Genomic DNA, 21,775 nt, shown 5'->3' with positions numbered 1-21,775 from the left:
TTCAACGCCGTCCTGAAAAGATATGTGAACCCACACAACTCAGTGCTGAACTTCGTCAAGCAATATGAAAAAAATCCAGAACCACATCCTTGCCAAGGAAGGCTGCAATGATTATAGGACAGAATACCTTGAGATTGAGTTGTGGTCCAACTTCTCAATAGAGAAGCAAGCTTACAAAACCTATACTAGAGACCTTTACCGCAAGTTCAGGGAAGAGTTTGAGCTGATTGGACGTTATAATGCATTCCAAGTTGGTGCTGATGTGTTTGAGCTCAGACCGAACCAGGAATTTGTTGCGAAATATGGTTCTCGAAACTACTTGGTGCAGGCAAGGGTGGAGGAGGGTTCCTATTTGTGTGAGTGCTGTAAAATGGACAAGGACAACATCCTCTGTTACCACATCCTCAAGGTGTTCACCCATGTTGGCGTTGATGTCATACCGGAAAGGTACCTGCTAAGACAGTGGACACCTACTGCTGTACCTAGTGCGCCAGGGACTGGTTATGAGCAATCGGATGAAATGCCTCCTCAATCAAAGAAGCAGATAAGGGAGAGGAACATGATATACGATTTTCAGAAACTAGCAAAGTTTGCGAGTGGTTCTGATCCAGCACAAGCTATTGTATACAAGCATATGCATGCAGCACGTACCGAGATCGGCCACCTGAAGAAGTCCGAGAAAAAGAAAAAACCGACTGCTGCAACGGGGCCATCAGATGATGGCAACCCTCGACGACCTCCTCCACCTCCAGGCAGCAATCAGGGGGCTCATCATCCAGGTAATTACCTGCCCCAACTCCTGATCTAACTAGGTGTGTAACTTCAGTTGCACACATCATTGTGCCCAGTTGCACACACCATGGTAGCCACTTGGACAGAACATATTGCCTAGTTGCGCACGCTGTGTTAGTTCAAGCATCAAGATAACACAACTAACTTATTTTTCCAGTTCTGGATATAGGTGATGTCAACCCTCAAGGACCTCCTCCCCCTCCTGGCTGTACACGGCATCCTCCGCCACCTCCTCCCCCGCGTGCTCCTCCCAATGGCCCTACAGGCAGCACTCAGGGGGCTCGTCGTCCAGGTAATTACCTGCCCCCAACTCCCCATCAAACTAGGTCTGTAACTCCAATTGCACACATCATGGTGCTCAGTTGCACCGAACATGCTACCTAGTTGCGCACCTATGTTAGTTCGAGCATCAAAAGATAAACACAACTGACTTGTTTGTCCTGTTCTGCCTATAGGTGATGCCAACCCTCAAAGACCTCCTCCCCCGCCAGGCCCAACTAGCAGTGCCCTTTGTGCTACTCCCAATGGACCTACAGGCAGGACTCAGGGGGCTCATCACCCAGGTTAGTACCTTCACCGACTCCAAAACAAAAACTAGGGTGAGTGACTTTAGTTGCACATATCATAGTGCCCAGTTGGACAGAACATGCTGCCTAGTTGCGTGCGCTGTGTTAGTTTGAGGATCAAGCTAAAAATCTAACTTGTTTTCCATGTTCTGCCTATAGGCGACTACAATCCAAGTACCATGACAGGCCGTGCTACTGCAGGTATTTTTTTCAACTTAACTTGCACACAGCAACCAGTTAGTTGCACAAAATGTACTGTGTGGTTGCACAGAACATCAGTGCTGGTTGCACAATAACAAAAATACTAAACTTTTTATATGATTATTACACAGGTGATCGTGACGGTCCTACTACCCCGTTGGAGGCTGCATCCCTTGCACAAGCTTCTGATGATTTTGTGCCCAGGGATCCTCCAAGGTCTACTACAAAGGGTAGGGCAAAGAGTCGATGGTACAAATCGGTGCTGGAGCTACACCCAAAGAAGAAAAACAAATGCAGCCAGTGCCAATCTACAGAGCACACTGCTGGTGTGTGTCCACAGAGGCTCCTGTGATTCTATTTCCTCATTTGTAACTTTAGAACAAAAAAGGAAAAGAATGATGTTTTTTTAGCAATGTTGGGACCAAGTGGACACATTCAGCATCTATGATTCCTCTTTATCTAATTTATACTGCTTGAATTAGTTCATGCACTGTGTAAAAAAAGTTGCTATTTGTGCCTTTGTTGGCAACTGGTTAAATATTTAGTTGTTGAACAATTATATATCCAGTGCTCCTAATGTATCAACAAAAGTGATGATACTGAGTTGCAAACGCAATTACTAGTAGTGTGCAACTACAAAATCTGCTTAATAAAATTGTACAAACCAGCAACTTCCTCCATGGAGCAGAAAAAAAGAAAAAATAGTACTGACCTACTCCTTGTCGTATCTCAGCAACTTCCTCCATGGGGCGGTGTTGTGCACGCTGGTGACCCAATCATATGCCAACTTCTTCCTGATGTTGAGTACTTCCTTGGGGTCGTAGTTGGGCAGTTGGTTACCATTCCACTCGGTGGCGTTAAGCAGTGTGAACAACCCACCCTCATTACTGCAAAATGGGCAAAAAAAATTGTCACATAAAATTAAAACAAAATAAAGGTAATGCACTCTGTGCAACCGCTTATGTCCTACTGTGCAACTGCTTCTGTTCTACTATGCAACTGCTTATGTCCTACTGTGCAACTGCTTGTGTTCTACTGCAACTCATTATGTCCCACTGTGCAACTACTTATGCGCCACTCTGCAACTGGCTAGATTAGAAACTCATAAAAATGATAAAACAGATTGAAGACTAGTACTGTGTCTTAAAAATACTAAAGATTGCACATGTAGAAAATTTTAAAAACTACAAAATGATGGTATATGATTGAGAAGGAATGAAATTCTTATTGTCTTACTTGCCGAGCTGCTTCGGTACGTCAATGTCAATAATCTGGAAGTGCTCGATGCTGAACTTTGGGTAATGCTTCCTCCATAGCTGGCGTACTGCCCCCGTGATGATAGAGGCAGTGTTCATCAGCTCAATGTTGTCCAGCGTCCTGCTTGAATCAAGAACTTCGAAGCGTCCGTCCCTCAAGTTGACACTGAAGACCCAATAATGCCTCCCTCCGTCCTTATCGGTTACATCAGCGCAGTCGAGCACTGGCAGCATGACCTGCAACCGTGAACGATTTCAGACACAAAATACAGGCTGTAGCTAAGAAAAAACAGTAAAAGATTTGGTCAAGTTAAAAACAGGTTGCAACAAGTGTCTGCCAACTAACAGATGTGTCATGTGCAACTGGATATGCTGTGGGTGCCAACTAAAAAAAAGATTGATCATGTGGGCACAACACTCACCAAGTCTTTCTTGTCGAGACGGTTCTTGTAATCAAACTTCTTGTTTATCTCATTCACATTATGGATCCCTTGCTGTAAATTTATCTGCAGAGATTATAAAACATGGCCCAAAACTCCTTAGTAGGTGTAAGGCCTCCCTCAAATGGTCAATGAAAAAAAGTGCTACAGAATAAAGATGAGGGTAAAAAGAAGGTTTTGGAAAAACTTACAGAAAACCTTAGTGGCATAAGAACCTTCTTTGACCCTTCTGGTAAGTTATCCATGATGTGTAAGATTTCAGTCTCAATAACAATTTTTGACAACCATTGAACCGGCTTCATCGAATCAACTAACTCCTTTAAAGAAATGTAGAAAGCACCATACCTGATTATCTCAGGGCTGATTTTTTTGAAAGCAATAAAAAGACAAGTTAGTTCGAAGGGTCACAGCAGCAAAAAAATGTGCATGAAATTGAAAACAGAACAGTGTGCAACTAAAAGCCCTGTTCTGTGCAACATGCTATGCTTTCTGTGCAACTAAGTGGCTGGTCCTATGCAACTGAAAAAGATATGTATGTAGGCTGTGGGGAGTTAGTTTACCTGGTAGCTCCATCATCTGCTCCTTTGTGATGCCTGACCCAATACAAGAGGGCAGCGTAAAGCTTGTTCACTGACTCATTGGTGTTGAAAGTCTTCTTCTTGTTGTAGTCGATGAATGGAGACCTTTGAGATGCTGCAGGCCTTCTTACCCTCCTCTGTCTTCGTGCAAGAGGTGGTCCCGAAGAACTACTCGTGCCAAGTTCTGGTTCTGCGCATATCGGGGTGTTGCAATTCTCTGGTGAACCAACATCTAGTTCTTGAGCTATTGCCTTGCCAGCATCAGCAGCATCACATCCTTCATTCACAGCTGCTGGGTCCAACTCACACTCATCAATGCAGATCACACCGGCTTCCGCTGTTTCTGCTGCTGGAGCAGGTGCTGGAGCATCACCATCTATGCCGAGGTCAAAAGATGGTGCATCGCAGAACCCGCCACCATGATAAGACTTTGATCTTCGTAAGGGTTCAAGGACTAGGGCATCTCCTTGCGGCACAAACACGGGTGCATCATTCACTGACTTGGTTTGTAATAGTGTTGTAGTTGGCGGCCTTGGAGGCTTGCATCTACTTATAATGTCGAACAGCTCCTCTTGTGTTAATGGTTGCTGAAAGTTAGCTCTTGGGGACGGCACTTTGATAGTTGGATCACCTCCTTTTGTGCTTGGCATTGAAACATCTCTATGAGTAGGCACCTTGGGACTTGTAGTTGCAGTGGTGCCTTCCTGACCAGCTGTGGTGGTTTTGACTATGACCATGCTGCTAACTGACACATCAGTTGGCACACTGGTATCTGTAGTTGGCATCTTTCCAGTCTGAGTTGGCAGCAACCTAGCAGAACTTGGCACCCCTGCATCAATGGCTGCGGCTCATAGTTCTCTCTCGTCTTTGAACCCCAAATCTTTTGTGGCCTGTTCCCCCTTTGTGCCCCTGGCAAACTTGACAATCTTCTGCTTAGGTGGTTTTGGTGGGACTGTTGAAAGGGGAGTCTTCCCCTTGATCTGTTGAACTTCTCTGACATTGGTTGGCTCTCTGCTCACTACAGTTGGCATATCAGTTTGAAGCACAGCTTCCTTGACCATATTTGCTTCAGCATCTGCACTCACCATCTTCTCCTTGGTTTGAGGCAACTGCAGATTCTTCTTCATTGAAACTGCTTTACGCTTCTGGACCACGTGACGGTTTGCCATGGATGCTGCCTTGCTCTTGCTGGAGCTTAGGTCTGGGAGCTGCTTTAAATATTCCTTGTATTTTTTCTTTGAATGAACCCAGTCAAGACCCTTTCCTGCTTCCTCCATGTCAATTTGATTCTTTTCAGCTTCACTTGATAAGAACAGGCTCTTGTTAATGGCAAAGTTGATCTTCTCACACATATCTTTGTCGCTGAAATCTGGCACAGGAAAGGTGGTTGGCAAAGCTGGCTTCAAGTTGCAGAGCTTGAACATATTAATGCTGCCCTGAGACTCTGCTTCGTCATTTTTCTTTGACTTCGGCAAATCCTTGTCTTTCCAGCAAGTTTGTCAATCAACATCTGTAGTGTGCTCCTGCTACTCAATGAATTGCTGCTGCTCGCAGGGGTGGCAGAAGTGCTAGTCCTCCTGGATGTGTTGCCACCTGTACCACCAGAAGCAGGGGCGTTGTCATCATCATCGTTATCGCTGCTGTCGCTGCCTTCATTGGATCCCCCTTTATCATCACCATAACCATCCTCGTCTTCTTCATCATCGTCTTCTTCCCTCTCACTGCCATCAGCTGGTGCGCCTTTGTCTTCTCCCCTCTCACTGCCATCAACTGCTGCCCCTTTGTCCCCATCCCCCTCTTTGGCCTCACCTTCTTCTTCCTCCTCCTCTGCATCACTATCTTCTTCCTTGTCCTCCTCTCCTTTGTACTCTTCTTGTTTGTCCTCCTCCTCCTCCTCCTCCTCCTCATCTTCCTCTTCCTCATCCTCCTCCTCCTCTGCATCTTCTTCATTGTCATCCTCATCCTTGTCCTCCTCCTCTGATTCATCCGCATCTGTGTCCTCGTCGTCGTCAGCATCTATCGCTGCTTCCATTTCCTCATCTTCTTCTGACTCATCCTCAACAAACTCTTCTTCTTCTATAGTTGACCCCCGTCTCTTTCTTTTTGGAGCACGGCGTGACGCCCCAGTTTGCATTGATGGCTGCTGTACGTAAGGATCAATTTCTGGTTCCTCATCATCGATCTTGGCAACTGCTTCAATGAAGGTGCCAACCTGTTCAGTTACAGCCTTGCACAACTCATTGACCACTTTCGCAATCTTTGCCTTTCTCCGCATCAACAAAAAAAATTCAGTACTCATTCAGTTAGAAAAAATAATAAAAAGTAAAAATGTCTGTAACTGACCATGATGTTATAAGCAAAAATGACTAATACACACTTTCTGGCCAATTAAAAACATGATTCTAGCCAACTACACATGCACTGTGGCACAAACTAAAAAACATGCATTCTGCCAAAAGTTGATGACAATGGTTGTAAATGAACACTTTGACTGTCCAAAAAACATGTGCAACTACAAAAGCTTATATGTGCAACTGAACATACATCACAGCCAACTAAATTCTGTATTCTCGCAACTACAAAAGTTATACATGTCCAACTGAACATACATCCCAGCCAATAGAAAAATATTGGTAAGTGATACAAGTTTCTGTATGCAAAACACTAACCTGCGGATTGTATGTTATTGGTAACTTGGATGCCACGAATGCTTCAGCTTGCAAAATTCCACCAAACAGTGGTGTCTGCTCCGTGCCTCTATACTCCTCTTTAAGCTGATGTGAAAAAAAAGAAACAGAAAATAACAAGGTTATCAAAATAGATTTGTGTGTTGAACGAAACCACACATTACAACCTGTGCAACTACAAACAAGATACTGGGGTAGACAAATTCAACTATACATATATGCAACTGAACAAAAGACAGAAAAACTGTGCAACACACATGGCACCTAAAAAAAAGTTTCTACCAACTGATGCAACACATCTGTGCAACAAGATTAGTAAAACTGTGCAACTTAAAAAAGATGGTGTGCCAATTTAAAATGAACATGTGTGTAGATTGCCAAATTTAAAGCTACAATCTGTGCAACTACATGCATTGTTATGCCAACTGATGACAGTTTTCTGTGCAATTTCCAAAAAGAGTGACCAGACATCAAAAGAACATAGAAGGAAGACACTGTTGGAAAAAAAAAGAGCTCACTTGTAATTTGCCGAACACACCAGGAGAGATAGTATCCTTCTTGATCACCTTGGCAATTAGAGTACTATCCCATGCATTCGATCGTATCGCGCAGTTGCTTACTGGGATGTCATGTACAAGCGCATCAACGTATAGTATCTGCACCAGACCCAAACAAAAGAAAAAGCCAAGTTCAGTTATTGTTATCAGAATTTCAGCAAACTATAACTGCACAGAAAGAACAGGAATAGATGGAAAAAAGTGGTCGTTTTCACTAACCATCAAGCGATACAAGCAGCAGCAGACAGTTTGCTTCTCCTGGTCCATGTTCCGGAAAGCTTCGTTAATGTGTTCTGCTACAAAGAGGCAGATGTTTGTATTCTTTAGCATTTGATGATCTAGCACAAGTCCATAACACTTTGGGCTGAGCTTCAAGGCCGTGGTTAGTGCTAGAAAAGTGCTGAAGGCAACCGCAAGCCAGGCCATAAAGAATGTGTCATCCGTTCTTCCAGTCATATCCTTAATCATCTTGAGCCATGTAGTGATCTGGGGATGAGAATTTCCAGTTATGTTGAAAGCCTGTCTGAATCTCCTAGTGGCATCCTTGTCAACTAAATATCTGAGTTTTTGACCCCTGTTTGGGAGATCAAATACCCTCTAAACACTGTCAGCATCGACACGGATCCTTCCCCTTCCTGGGAAAACCATTTCAAAGGTCTGTGTCTGGTAGGACTGCACCAGGAACTTAGTGAGGTCCGCTAGAAGTGTGTCTGCTAAGTTCAATAGCCCCCCGAACAACCTCGAAACTAGCTCTGACTTGTGTAGTGCGGTTAGAGAGGCGTTGAAATTTGCAAAGCGCGTTGGTGATGCCCTTATCCTGCCTACTTGTGATGGTCGCTCCACATCTTCCCCTGGAGCCACCTCAACTCTTTCACCGCTGTCCTGTTGATTAGAAAATGAAAGCATTACACAAACATTAAACACAAGAGAAAAAGCAAGAATGAAAAAAAACTAGCAATCATCATTTGGATCAGTATTAGAATGAGCTATATATTCATAAAATGAATCATGCCAACTAATATGATGTATTTGTGCAACTAATAAAGCTCATGAGGACAACTGCAAGACTGCCGGTGTGCAACCTTAAAAAAATAAAAAAAAATACGAGACCTGGCAGCTACAAAAAGTTCTAGTGGATGTGCAACAATAAGAAATGATACTGCAACACAAGAAAAAACAGTAACTAAAAAAAAAGGTTTGCAAAGAACTATTCAAATAGCTCATCAACACACACAAAAAACCCACATACCTCAGCATCTGCTGCGGAAGATGCGACAGCTTCTCCAGCAACTGCTGCCTGCACAAAAAAATGACCACCGATGTCAACTATGAAAAGATGCCAAGTAGTGAACTACAAGATGCCAACTAATGCTAATTAATGTCAACTGTATTTAAACCAATATGACTAGAGATGTCAACTACAAAAGGTTGTTATTGACAAACTAAAAACAAAAATAGTGGTCCGAACTGCTGCATAATTTCATCACTATCTAAAAAAGGCGAGAAAACCACTTATATTCGAGATTTTACTTACCCTAGAAGATGACTCAGCTCCCTTGCCAAGTGCTGCACGTCTAATCCGCTTTACAACACGGAACTGATCAGCATCCTAAGAAAAAAATGAAAAACATGAGCATGGGAAAAAATAAAAAAATGTTATATGACCCAAACAAAACAAAAAGAAATGGACTTGTGTCATCAGCATGCCACTTACCTCAACATCCTCTCCCTGCTCAACACTCTGCGCAGGTCGTGGCTGGCGATTAGCAGGACGCTTCGAGTTCTGGCGAAGCGGCTGACTTCCAAAATGCTGATTAAGCAACCAAAAGAAAACATGAAAAAAAAGACATTAGCATACATACATAAGTTGAAAACAACACAAAAACAAAAGAAAAAAGTGAAAAAAATACATCTCCTTCATTGCCATCCGCATCTCCTCCTGTTATAACCATTTTTGCCCTGCGGCAGGAAATACAACAAAAAAAACACAGTTAGAAGATGTGGACAACCAACTACTACAATGATGCAGCCAACTGGGCAGTAAACCTTGTGCAAACTGGATATCAAATAAGCCAACTAACTTTTTTCTGCCTAGTTATTACTTGCCAACTGTGACAAGTAATACCTAGGCAGAAAAAAGTTAAGTAAAGGCAACAAGCTCAGTGAGATAACTTATTCTGAAAAAAGCGTCCCTAGTTGAACATGAAGGGAGACACATGAAAACAACCACGTCCACAACAAAAGACTTGCACATTGAGAAAAATTAAAATGGAAAATTGGCAAGCATTGGTACTAATTTGCACAAATCAAGGGGTCCTAGTTGCACAAAGCAAAAGAATAACACATAAACCACCACAGCCACCACAACGCTGGTGGATTGGGTAGATTATATTGGAAAACTGGCAAGCATTAGTGCTAAAATTGCACAAACAAGAGTCCCTAGTTGCACATAGCAGAGGGGGAAACAGCCAACTAGTAAAAGTGTATAACATATGCAACTAAGTAAAACCAACTAAGTAGAGCAACTGGCACAAGTGTATAACATATGAACAGCCAACTTAGTAAAAGTGATGCAGCCAACTGAACAGGCAACTTGTGCAACTGAACACCGTATAGACAACCACCTAGTACAAAAACAGTGAGCCAACTGACCAAAACAACTGCTGCAACTGCAGAGCATATGGACAGCCAAGTACTATATGGACGCAGCCAACTGAGGAGAATTTTGTGCAACTAACCACGTAAATCTCTAAACACCAACTACAAAATCAACCAATGCATTGCACACAACATTGCGCACATCTAATACAACTTACAGAATAACTAAGAATCATGAACAGATCTCAAATCTCTGCAAAATTGAATGGAACATGAACTAAACAGCCAAATCGCCCTAAAATTGCGCAACGGGCGCCGTGGACATGCATCCCTTCTACCTAACGACTACCGCGTACCCTGGCCAACTACACGTTGACCCTGTCCAGCCACCCCCGTGCCGTGAACTACGCCTCCAACGATTCCCCCGCGAGGAGAACCACCCGCAAGCCGTCGCCAAACTGAGCACTCCGCCGCGACGCCCCGTTCGGTGGAGAGGATGGCGAGGAGGAAGACAAAGACGGAATGGGGAGAGAACTCGCTGCGGCGAGGGATTTCAGGCCACCTTGTAGATCCCGACCACCGTTGGGCGCGTGCTACGAGATAGGAGAAGGGAACTCAAGGTGACCAAAATCGAGGATAAGCGGGGGTAGTTCGCGCCGTTCCCGAACCGCCGTTCCCGAACCCTAGAGAGCATTCCCCTCGCATTTCGGCACCATCCGCGCTCCGCGAGATAGAGAGAGGGAGAAGAAGCATGTAGAAGTGGAGGGCGAGCATACCTCCGACGGCGAGGAGCACCAGCGATTCCCTCACGAGGAGAACCACCCGCAAGCCGCCGCCAATCTGAGCACTCCGCCCGCCACGCCCCGTTCGGTGGAGAGGATGGCGAGGAGGAAGACGAAGACGGAATGGGGAGAGAGAGCACGCTGCGGCGAGGGATTTCAGGCGCAGATTTCGAAAACCGCCGCCCACAACCCCCACTACTCTCTCCTCTACCGCTTACAGGTGGGCCTCCCACGTCCGGATGCGGACAAAACTGCCCACGACCGCGGTGCGCGACCAATCCAGACCAGGTGGCACCTGACGGATCTGGGCGCGATCGCTCGCGCGGTCGAACGGCCACGAGCCGGCCGCCCGTTTCTGTTAATTGATGGCCGGCCACTTTTTAGATTTTAGGTTATTTATTTTAACGGAGAAGAAGAGGGATTGGGCGCAATGTCGGCCTGGCCCATTAAATGATGTCCGACTTGTCCAGGGCTCAGCCCACCTTGGCCTATGTATATGTCGCTGCTGTTCCTACCAAAAAGAAAACGCAGTGGAGCCTGAGCCGGAGGCCGCCGCCACTTCCGCCGCATCATCACGGTCGCCGTCGTCTCGCCTGCACGTACGCGCGCCCCGTCCTAATCATGGTCCCTTCTGTCCATAGCTCAGGCATGTCGTCTCTTATCTGCGTACATAACTAGGGCTACCCTCCCTCTAGGCTAGGACGAGGGCTAGAATTTAGCCGGGTAGAAGTTGCCGAGTATCGTCGATGAGACCTTGCGACGCTCAGTTTTAAAGTTCAGGCCGTTGGCACTCTCAGAAATACGGTTGCATCTTCAGATGGCAACGGGGACGAAACCCATCGGGTTTGTCTTCCCAAACTCATCCCCACGAGAAAATCACAAATTCATCCCCGTCCCCATCACCGTGTGCGGGGCTAGTTTTTCGCCCGTCCCCTAAACCCATCGGATTTCGGGGAACCCACGGGGAACCCATGAGAAAATAAAAATATTTAAACAAACATAGTGGCAACAAAGAATAACATTTGAATAGCAAAACAAGCACATTTCAGCAGCATAACTAGAGCAAATTTCAACAAAAAACAATAATAGATGGTTCAACAGCTATATAGAGTGTATTTTAGCATATTTAAACAACATACATAGTATATTTCGGAGGCAGCAAACATAACATAGTAGCAACAATGATATCATTTCAGCAGCAACATAGTATATTTCAGCAGCAAAACAACTGCAAATTTCAGCACAATACTCACGAATAACATCAGCTAAAAGAAGCCTATTTCAGCACAACTATAGCCCATTTCAACAACGAAGATAAGTATATTTCAGCAACAAACAGGAGCATATTTCAGTAAAAAAATGTATTTTGCCGGGTTTGCCGGGTTTCGGCTTCAGGGACTACCGAAACGGGTGCAAACCCATGAAACGTGTCGGGTTGTATAATGCGCCCAACAACAGCTCCGCGGGGATGAAAAGATGCCCATTCCCGTCTCCTAATGGGGTAAAAACCCGAGGGGACGCGGGTTTCGGGGCCCCGTTGCTATCTTGAGTTGCATCTGATTATCGATATCTTACACCCGAGTGTAGCCACACCTTTACGTAGCTGTAACACTTATACTGTATGTTGATCCAGTGTTAACGATCAGTTCTGTATGTTGGAATCCGGCAGCTCTCTCTCTCTCTCTGTGTGCGCGCGCGCGTGCGCTTAGGGCTTTATATCCACACCTCAGTTACTTATTTTGTGTTGTCCAGTTCATTCTTCTAATGCGTGTCTTTTATTTTATTGTTGTGTTACAGAGGAGCTACAGTTATTTGCAAGAGCAAGACCTGATATATCTGTGTCTCTGCCATGTCTGACGGATTTTGTGGCTGGGCAGACCTTCCGGACGGACTGTTGGACTCTATCATTGCTCGGCTTGGCGCTTCCCATGATCTTTTTGCGTTCGAAGCCACCTGCCATTCTTGGCGTGCCGCGTTTTCTTCATGTCCAGCAGGCTTCCCACCTCTTCTTCTTCAATCTGATATCTCTTTGTGCTCTCCTCGTTCTCCCACCTTCAGAAAGAGCCTGGTGCCCACACGCCCATGTCAGATCACTGATATAGCCAACCGAGACACCACTCGCCAGTGCTTTGAGATTCCCATATTTTGGATTCCTCGTGGAAAGAAAGCCCTGCCAAGTCCTCTGGAAAACTTTTGCTTCATTGGGGCTTCCTACGGTCATGTTATTTTTTCCAACAATAAATCATGTGTACTTTTTGATGTGTTCACAGGTGTGACTACCTCATCTCCACAACTGCCGGTATTGGGAGTCGGTGGCCCCATCTATGGTGCGCTCACCGCTCCTCCAGGATCAGCGAACTCATATCTCATTTAAATAAATTCGAGGCACGTTGATCATTTGAGAACCAAGCAATCACACAAATACGACATCGAGTTTGTTAACGAAGTTGGGGGCTTGACTACGGATGCTTCTCCCCGTGACACCGTCACAATACTGCACCCGGTCGCTCTGGACACCGGCACATGCCGCCGGCTTCCCCTGCGTTCTGGTACTATTATGTTGGCATAGGTTACATAGTGTGTCTAGCCCCGCTATATATGAGAGGCCTAGGATACAAGTGTCCTACTAGGACACGACTCCATATCCTATCTAAACACAATACAACTCAGAGTCCAAATGTAACCTAACTTGTACACAATATTCGACACAACTCTAACAAACTCCACCTTGACGAATATTCTCCACCACCTTGAATTCGTCAATGTGTCAAACTTCCATGTACATTGGACTTGAGCTTATCCCATGAGTACCGCTGCTACTCCAAAGACTCCATGTGACTCCACCTGCAACTTGTAGTCTCTTCTTTTCTTGACCAGAGTCAACACTCGAACGAAATTAAGTTCCACATTACTCTAGTTTGCGCTCCCAACTTCCAGAGTATTCGTCCAACGCCATCACACATTGATCACTGATCTGCGTGAAAGTGAACAACTCACATATTGGATGTCACACATAAGAGTTACCTGAACTCAACATCACCGCTCCTTTCTTGACAGTCTGTCTGAAACTTGAAGAAATTTCATCATTGCTTGTAGTCATCCCGAGTCAAATTCGCAGTTGTCTCACCACATGTATGACCACCAGAGCCCTGACCCGTCTCCATGTCCCGTGCATGCCGCATGCCTCGCCGCTATTACTGCGTCGAACCTCCGCTATCCTGGTCGAGTCTCAAGGGTCGCAAACCCACACCACTCACTACTAGGGAAAACCCTATACACAGAATCTTAGCAGCAGCATGGCTCAAAAAGGAGCGCTGCTGCTAATTAGCAGTAGCGCGGGTGTGGAAAACCCGCTACTGACAAGTTCTTAGCAGTAGCGCGCTCGGCGTAACCCGCGCTACTACAAATATTGACCGATAGTGCCCACCCAACTCCATTTAGCAGCAGCGCGGTGCCGCGAGCCGCGCTACTGCTATAGCTGTAGCAGTAGCGCGGTTTTTCTGAGGTTGCTGCTGCTAATTTTCAAATCGGGCACACTTTTGGTCCCGGTAAGCAGCAGTGCTTGTACCGAAAGCGCGTTGCTGCTACTTTCTTAGCAGCAGCGCGTTTTACGTACCGCGCTACTGCTAATCCGCACCCACCACCTTTTCCCCACCCGTCCTCCCCCTCCCCCAAATCCCTCCTCTCTTCCGCCACTCCCTCCTCTCTCTCCATACGTTCTCACATTGACCTCTTGCCCATGCGCCCCTCCTCCTCCATGGCACCGAAAGAGGGCGCCGCCTCGCGCCACCGGCGTCTAGGAGCTTGCCGGTCTTCCACCGACGTCTAGGAGGCCGCCGCCTCACGCCACCACGCCGACCTAACCACCGGTGACCAGCCCCGCTACTCCCTCCATCTCCTTCCTCTCTCCCTCGGTTTTCTTTCTTTCTCTCTCTCTCCCCCTCTGGTTTGACTCACAATCCCATGTCCATGCCCGTGCAGGTAGTCGCCATGGACGACCATATCTGGCATGGTCGGGAAGAGGATCCCCACGCCGCTGCCTTGCTCTTCCATGGAAACAGGCCCTCCTCCAACAGCCACCGCCGGATCTGGTCTACCGCGGCTCGTTCATGCCTCCGGCGACCCTAACCATTGCTGGATCGAACAACTACTGCCATTGACAACATGCACGGGATCGAGATATTTTTTTTACTTTTGAAAGTAATAGTAGTAGCGCGGGGTATAAGACCCGCTACAGATAATTAGCAGTAGCGTTGTACTGCAATGCACGCTACAGCTAACCATGTATAGCAGTAGCGCGTGTCAACACGCGCTGCTGCTACAAGTTAGCTGTGGCGCCGTATCAGTAGCGCGGGCGCCCGCGCTACTGATACACCCAAAACCCGTGCTACTGCTAGGCTTTTCCCTAGTAGTGACTCAACCTCCACTGCAGAGTACCATCGATCATCACCGACCGATGACGAGTTTCAAGCTTCCATCAGACCACTGGGCTCCAGTCCGAACTGCATGTCACTCGCTTTTTCCCCCTTGCTAAATAGGCTTCGATTCCCTGGATCCTTACATCGTAGCCCCTCAATCCAGCTCCACCTTCAACATGACTCCATGGTACATGATCAGTCCACCCTCACGCCCCGTCGACTTCAAGCTCCATGTGTACATCACCTTGAATCAACCCCGCGACATAGTCTTGTCGAAGCCACACAAGCCCTCAGGCATGCGCCACGTGTTTCCACGCCCCAGAAGTCAGTCACCATCAGCATCACGCTCCTATGTCGTTGTCACCGATCTCATCACCGTCTTCTGTACCAACCGACTCACGTCGATCCGTCAGACTATCTAGTCCAACCAAGCCGAACTTCTTCGACTGCATGACACGCTTGAGGCTCCCAAATCGTCTTCCGAGAATTTCCATCCATCACACATAATTCCATCTTAGCTGACATGACTTCCTGCAACGCCGTCAAGCATCTTTGTTGTGCCAATAATCTTTCACCTATGTCTGCCATAACCCAAGAGTTCCGATGAACTTCTCCACCTCAAACTTGGTACCCGTTGACGCCATAGTTCTTTGTACAACTGACCATGTGAAAAATTATATGAGCTTTCCACACGATGCTCCAAGTACACAAATACCGCGTACTACTAATAATTCCAACTAGTTGGTCTTCATGTGAAATTTGGATCCCTGTCTTGGCTAAACCTCCCGATGCTAGCTATTTGCTTTGTCATATCCTTGCACTATGGATCCGTATCAATGGATGCCTTCTCCGCCGATTGGGTCTGCCATGTGTTGATTTTTTTTGTCAAACAAATCTCCAACATCGTCAGTCTCCAAGCTCCCTCGAACGCAGAAAACCCCCGCATGGACCGCTTGCCAACGGCCTGAACCTCGTCCAGCCCGTGCGTCCCATCGGGTCTCTTCCTGATCCAGCTGCGTTGACCAGCAGCCACACACACGTGCTACAGGCGCCTCCGGCCAAGGCCGCTGCGCGATCGCTGAACCAAATGCGCACCCAACCGAGCCGCTTCCAGGTACCGCGCCGATCGATCCACTGCTGTTTGCACCATATGCCGCCGCCGTCTGCTGCTGTCCGATCCTCTCGAGAATTCGGCCTCGACTCAATTTGCTTTGTGTCAAGCTGATACCACGATCGCCTCTCGTGACGGACAAAATCAGCACTCAGCCTCCTCTAGATCAACTCTCGCCGCCTGCGAACAACCTAGCTCATGATACCACTTGTTACAATAAGTTCGAGGCATACTGTTGATCATCTGAGGACCAAGCAATCACACAAGCACGACATCGAGATTTGTTAACGAGGTTCACCGATATGGCTACATCCCCGTAGCTTGACTACGGGCGCTCCTCCCCGTGACACCGTCACAATACCGCACCCGGTCGCCCTGGACACCGGCACATGCCGCCGGCTTCCCCTGCGTTCCGGTGCTATTATGTTGGCATAGGTTACATCGTGTGTCTAGCCCCGCTATATATGAAAGGCCTAGGATACAAGTGTCCTACTAGGACACGACTCCATATCCTATCTAAACACAATACAACTCAGAGTCTAACTGTAACCTAACTTGTACACAATATTCGACACAACTCTAACATCATTATTGAAGACTGGTCACAAAACCTGTTTTGGCGTGTTGGTAGCCAATCTTGGGTGGCACATTCTCTTCGTCATGGACCAATCAAGCAAATCGTGGTATTCCAAGGGCAAGTCTTTGGCATGGATTCTGATCGTAGGCTCTTCAAAGTGCACCTGACACCCAAGATAAGCATATAAGAACGAACTTCCAGTTACTGAGTCAATCATGATCGCTAAATGGCATCTTTCTGACGCATTGCTGGTGGCATGTGGCGATATGCTTCTCTTGGTGGCCATGTGGGGAGATACTTTACTAACCTTTGAAGTGTTCCACCTTGACCTATCGACTGAGCCTGCATTGTGGCTGAAGGTGGAGAGGTTATTGCATTGGGCGATATTCATCAGCCATGACAAGAGAAGTCAGGCATTGTCTTGCATGAACCCAAAGAAATGGGGAGGACGGAGCAATTGCATATATTTCTATGACCGATGGTCTAAACGTTGGATCGCTTTCGAGTTGGGCATGCCGGGGCACATATATGGGTATGTTACCGGTGACTGTGACAGAAGGGTGCAACCTATGTGGTTTTTCCCCAGCATGCTCTCTCTGCACCGCTGATGATGATGAACGTGTTGTATTCCTGATATATCTTAATTGGAGCAGATTCTGTAATTCCAAGCATGTGTAAGAATCTCCCAACCGTTTGTAACTGTCGTCGATCTATATTAAGATGTTGGCTATGAACATCCTGCTTCTGCATCCATCGCACTGATATTCATCCTGTGCTATTTTCATGGATGTGCATGTAGTGAATCATTTTTCTTTGCTAAGTTGGTGTTTACCTTTGAGACAACTTGTGTTTTCTCAACCAAGTAGTAGATCTTCCATGCGAGTTGCTCTTCCAATAAGCCTGCTGCTATCTGTAGGGATGCTATGTATGTATTTATGTCAAGTCAAATAACTGTTGTTGTGACACAACTACAATCAGCACCTCTATTTCCACTCGCTGTCTGCCAGGTATACATAAATATACATCCTTCCTAGCTTTCCCTATCGAATCATGCCTTTTTCTCCCTGTCCGACCATGTACTTCCATGGCTTCTCTGAACTCACCAGTGCAAGAACCCTTAGGTGAGTTTGGAAGAGAAACATTAAGTAGCCGCAGAACACCAAGCACCAAGCAGAAACATTATACAGGGTGTGTTGATCAGAAAGGCAAGACTTGGGATCACAAATGGAGATTGATCCGATTAGGCCAGACCACCCCTTACACATGCTGTTCAACTAAATCGCTGGCTACAGCAACAGAGACAAGTCATCTGTTCAGATATCTTCCGTCTGAATTCTTCGTGCCGTGCCTGAACAATTCACTGTGTATCTCCACTTAGTTCGCAACAGCTTCGATATTTCTTCTTCGATCACATGCATTCTTTTTGTTCCTTCCATTCTAACACAGCCGTACTTAAGTGCAACCCGAATGCATTTGTCCATGCCATGTTTCACCTGTGCTAGTACAACATCAGTAGGCAATTAGTCTGAGTTCATGGAGTGTTTAAAGGTTTAGGCTGCAGTGGAGCCTGGAGGAGGCTGTTTCAGAAGTACTATTGCATTTGTTTATTATTGTTATGCAGGTCACATTAGCAGCAACGTTAGATGTATGAGATGCAAATGCAATGTTAGATTGTATATTACAGCTAGCATATCAAGAATTTTGTGTTGGTCACTCTATTAGTTTTTTGTATTCTAGTCCATTCTACTAATACATGCCTTTTACAGTTTTACCTCGCGGAGGGTCTGCTGGACTCTATCATTTCTCGACTGGCCCTGATCTAATTCTTTGATCTTGTTGCCTTTTTTGCTACCTGTCACGAAGGAGTACTATTATGCTCACACTCTGACAGCTCCACCTACATTGCCCAACTCACATCTCCTTGTCACCACTCTGTCCTTCCTATTTGTTTGGCCCGTTGGAAGTGACACTTGGCATGAACACAAGCTTCCTCATGGATGAATACAACAGATGGTACAATTCAACGGTTTGTTCATTGCCATGGACTATGATAGGGTGATCTAAACTTTGCGGTTGGACCCTCGAATGGGCCCGCAGGAGATAGCAACCGAGTGGTGCAGCGACATGGGCCCTTTCCTAAAAGCGGCACCATCCCACCGTTAGATCTAAAAGTGACACCATCCTGCCGTTCATCCCATGTCATCGGGCCATATAAAATGCTTCCTTCCTTCTCCTCCTTACACCCTAACCCTAACCGATCCTCCTCCTCCGCCACCGCCGCCCCTCCTCCATGGCTGCCCACTTCTATACCTAGTCCATGTCTCACCAGATATCGCTCCTACGAGTACATTGAATGTGGCACTACATCATCACCTCTGCAAGGTCTGCTCTCCCCTCCCCTTCCTCCTTTCTTCCTCTCCCTCTCTCACGTATGTGAATGCATTTAAACCCTAGTTATTGTGTTATCCAGGTTCATCATATGGCGTGGATGTGTGTTCTAATTAGAATTTCCGCTTGGTTGGTCTCATCACAAGAGCTCGGATCACGCTGGTAATAGGGTAAGTAAGATGTGTTACTGTCACTAACCAAACAAGTTGATGAGCTAATCCTAGAACAGACAAATGTAGTTGGTTTCAACCTCGTCAATTTCAGTGGAGTGAAAACTACAACAAAATCAGCTCTGATTTAATTTGAGTCTGGTGTAAATTGAAACAAGACTCGTCACAACGTAAATAAAAAGTCCAGTCCATTATTGGGTATTTGGGTATACATTTCTACCACTTCATCTGGGACTGCAAATCCCGCCGCCTGTAGTCAGGTGTGACCAATGGACTTTTCCGCTGAACTATATGTTTTTCTGCAACACTACTAATAGCGGGAGAGAATTAGGAACAATTAAATCAAGGTAGGATGCCCATGGGCTGCAAGTAGGAGATAAAATATGCACCATAGTAGAGGAGCTCCGTCGCTGACATGATTTAAGCTGCAACTATCTGCCATATATTAACGGTTTTACCATCAATTACGGGTTTTACAATTTGGTGAGGAACATGAGCACTTGAACATAGGATAAGATAATAGTAATAGTTTCATTTTGGTAATAATTTATGAAAATAGTGATCTGGAATTGGAAAGAAGCATCAAACATAAATAAATATTCCATTGTCCCAATATTGGGTAGTATTTCCATATTGGTTGTGCATTGTTGTCACTTATGGCGCATTGTCTCTTCTTAAAGGGAATAGGATCCATCACCATTTTATTCTCATGTTCCAAAGATAAATGTAGGTTCCACAAAGAAGTTTTAACTACCGTGACAGATTTGACACCTTTTTCACATGTTATTATCTATTTATCTTGCCCCGAACACAAGAATACCAGTCACAAAAAAATGTTCTGAATGTAGAAGATGCAATCATGGATAAGTCTCAAGTTTTAACTGGAGGGCCTGAGACATTCGCCAAAAGCAAATCTTGTTTTGTTGAATTTTATATGCTTATATTAAACATGAGAACCCACCAAAGTGTACTCTGAAAACATTATTTCTCAACACTTATGTATAACAAGTTTATTGATATACATATATTATTCATTAAATCTGAAGATCAAGTTATTATGCGTATACATGGTTATAGCATGCTATTTTCTGAATTTTTCCCCCTGAATTGTTGTATTTTTGCAGAGTGTTTCATCATGCAAACGCACAGCAAACTGTGTGTCTCCGCACGTACTACTCTATCTGGACTCCAAGAGTGGGCAGACCTCCCAGATGGTTTGTTGCACACTATTCTTCATCTCTTAGGCTCTGTACGTGATCTTCTTGCCTTTTCTGCAACATGCCGCTCTTGGCGTGTTGCATTCTTGTCATACCCATCCAAATCTACCCTCTGCACCCTGTTCCCCCCTCTCCTCATCCAAACCAACATCCGTGTTGACGCTCCTCATGTTCCATCTAACGATATTCATTGCAAGTTGCGCACCTGTAAGGTCATTGACCCATCCAACCAAAACATCACTCTTCGCTGCCAGATTGATGAAGAAATTCTACAAAAGATGTATTGTGTTGGCCCTTCCTATGGTCATCTCATCTTCTTTTGCTCCCGTGGATATTGTCTTGTTGTTGACCCTTTCAGTGGTTCCAAAGTTTCACCCCCATGTCTTCCAATCAGTGGCTGCGAGCGGGTTAGTCCTACCAAAATACATGCTCAACATTCAGAGATTGCAGAGTTGTACTTCTTCGGTGTTCTAACAGCTCCCATTACATCACCCAATTCACATCTCCTTGTGGGCACTCGATTCTCTCTATTTGATTGGCCAGTTGGAAGCGACTCTTGGTCAGAACTCAAACTTCCTTCTGGTGCACAGATAACTCAAATCGTGGAATTCAAGGGTCAGTTTATTGCCATGGATTACCATAGAAGGATCTACTCTTTCGAGTTAGCGCCCCAGCTTGGCCTACAAGAGATAATAACTGAGTGGTCTCCCCACTTGATCAGAACTCCATACCAAACATCATGGCTAGTGGTTTCTGGTGACATGCTCCTCATGTTCATCACGGTTGACCATTGGAGCAGACGTATTAAGGATGGTGGTATTTTGAAAAAGGTTTGTACACTTCACCTCGACATGTCAAGCAAACCTGCAAAATGGGTTGTCAAGAAAAAGTTGGGCAGCTGGGCAGTCTTTGCAGGATGTGATATGAAGAACATGCCATCATCTAATATGAACCCAGAACGATGGGGAGGGAGGAGCAATTCATTGTATTACGCCGAGAGTTCTCCACCTTGGAGAGTACACGAGCTGGACAGCGCACATGATCCTTGGGACGCTTCCATCAGGCAGTGCGTAATATATTGGGGCCACTACATGAAGCCCCTCTGGGTGTATCCAAGCATGCTCTATTCAGATGGGGCCAGTGATCATTGTGTAGAACGATAGCTTTTGTTATCCTTTTGCAACCTGGATAGATCTTGGTAACAGATGTTCATGGTGGAGGTGGTATTAGTTAGTGCTCAGAGCTTGTTAGCTACACTCAAGCCTTCGAAAGTGTGTTGTTATAAGTGTTGTTTAATGTTGCACTAGATGGATGTGTGAGCCGTTTAGCTACTTATAGCTTCTTCTTGTTTTGCAACAACTGCTAAGTTTTAGGGTTCCTTAGTATTCATGCATGATTTTGATCTATGGCATTTCGCCTTACAAGATGTGCTTTGAT

At 45.7% G+C, this 21,775-nt stretch overlaps 2 protein-coding genes and 1 pseudogene across 2 annotated transcripts; all 3 read left to right on the top strand.

Annotated features, from left to right (window-relative positions):
* The first annotated feature begins 716 nt into the window (after positions 1 to 716).
* On the top strand, positions 717 to 1,911 carry LOC147957131 (uncharacterized). Its single transcript, XM_087531591.1, has 5 exons — positions 717 to 779; positions 962 to 1,084; positions 1,248 to 1,395; positions 1,518 to 1,559; positions 1,691 to 1,911. Exons 1-5 carry the CDS (start codon positions 717 to 719, stop codon positions 1,909 to 1,911), a joined length of 597 nt encoding a protein of 198 aa, XP_087387717.1.
* Positions 1,912 to 12,306: 10,395 nt separating this feature from the next.
* On the top strand, positions 12,307 to 17,171 carry LOC147957130 (uncharacterized; annotated as a pseudogene).
* Positions 17,172 to 18,818: 1,647 nt separating this feature from the next.
* On the top strand, positions 18,819 to 21,750 carry LOC125517945 (uncharacterized). Its single transcript, XM_087537560.1, has 3 exons — positions 18,819 to 18,945; positions 19,034 to 19,121; positions 20,246 to 21,750. The coding sequence occupies exon 3, from the start codon at positions 20,257 to 20,259 to the stop codon at positions 21,499 to 21,501; it is 1,245 nt and encodes a 414-aa protein (XP_087393686.1). The 5' UTR covers positions 18,819 to 18,945; positions 19,034 to 19,121; positions 20,246 to 20,256; the 3' UTR covers positions 21,502 to 21,750.
* Positions 21,751 to 21,775: the final 25 nt, after the last annotated feature.

This window comes from Triticum urartu, chromosome 7A, assembly GCF_056163025.1.
Source record: "Triticum urartu cultivar PI428250 chromosome 7A, HENAU_Tu73, whole genome shotgun sequence".
In the NCBI taxonomy this organism is placed as follows: Eukaryota; Viridiplantae; Streptophyta; class Magnoliopsida; order Poales; family Poaceae; genus Triticum; species Triticum urartu.
The sequence above is the reverse complement of the archived record's forward strand: the minus strand, read 5'-3'. Positions and strand labels throughout refer to the sequence as shown.

What these genes read in the sequence shown, in the direction of transcription:
- LOC147957131 (XM_087531591.1), top strand. Translation starts at nt 717, where the DNA reads ATGATGGCAACCCTCGACGACCTCCTCCACCTCCAGGCAGCAATCAGG. An exon ending in TCAGGGGGCTCATCATCCAG is followed by an intron (nt 780 to 961) that starts GTAATTACCTGC and finishes TTCTGGATATAG; the next exon opens with GTGATGTCAACCCTCAAGGA. An exon ending in TCAGGGGGCTCGTCGTCCAG is followed by an intron (nt 1,085 to 1,247) that starts GTAATTACCTGC and finishes TTCTGCCTATAG; the next exon opens with GTGATGCCAACCCTCAAAGA.
- LOC125517945 (XM_087537560.1), top strand. Translation starts at nt 20,257, where the DNA reads ATGCAAACGCACAGCAAACTGTGTGTCTCCGCACGTACTACTCTATCT.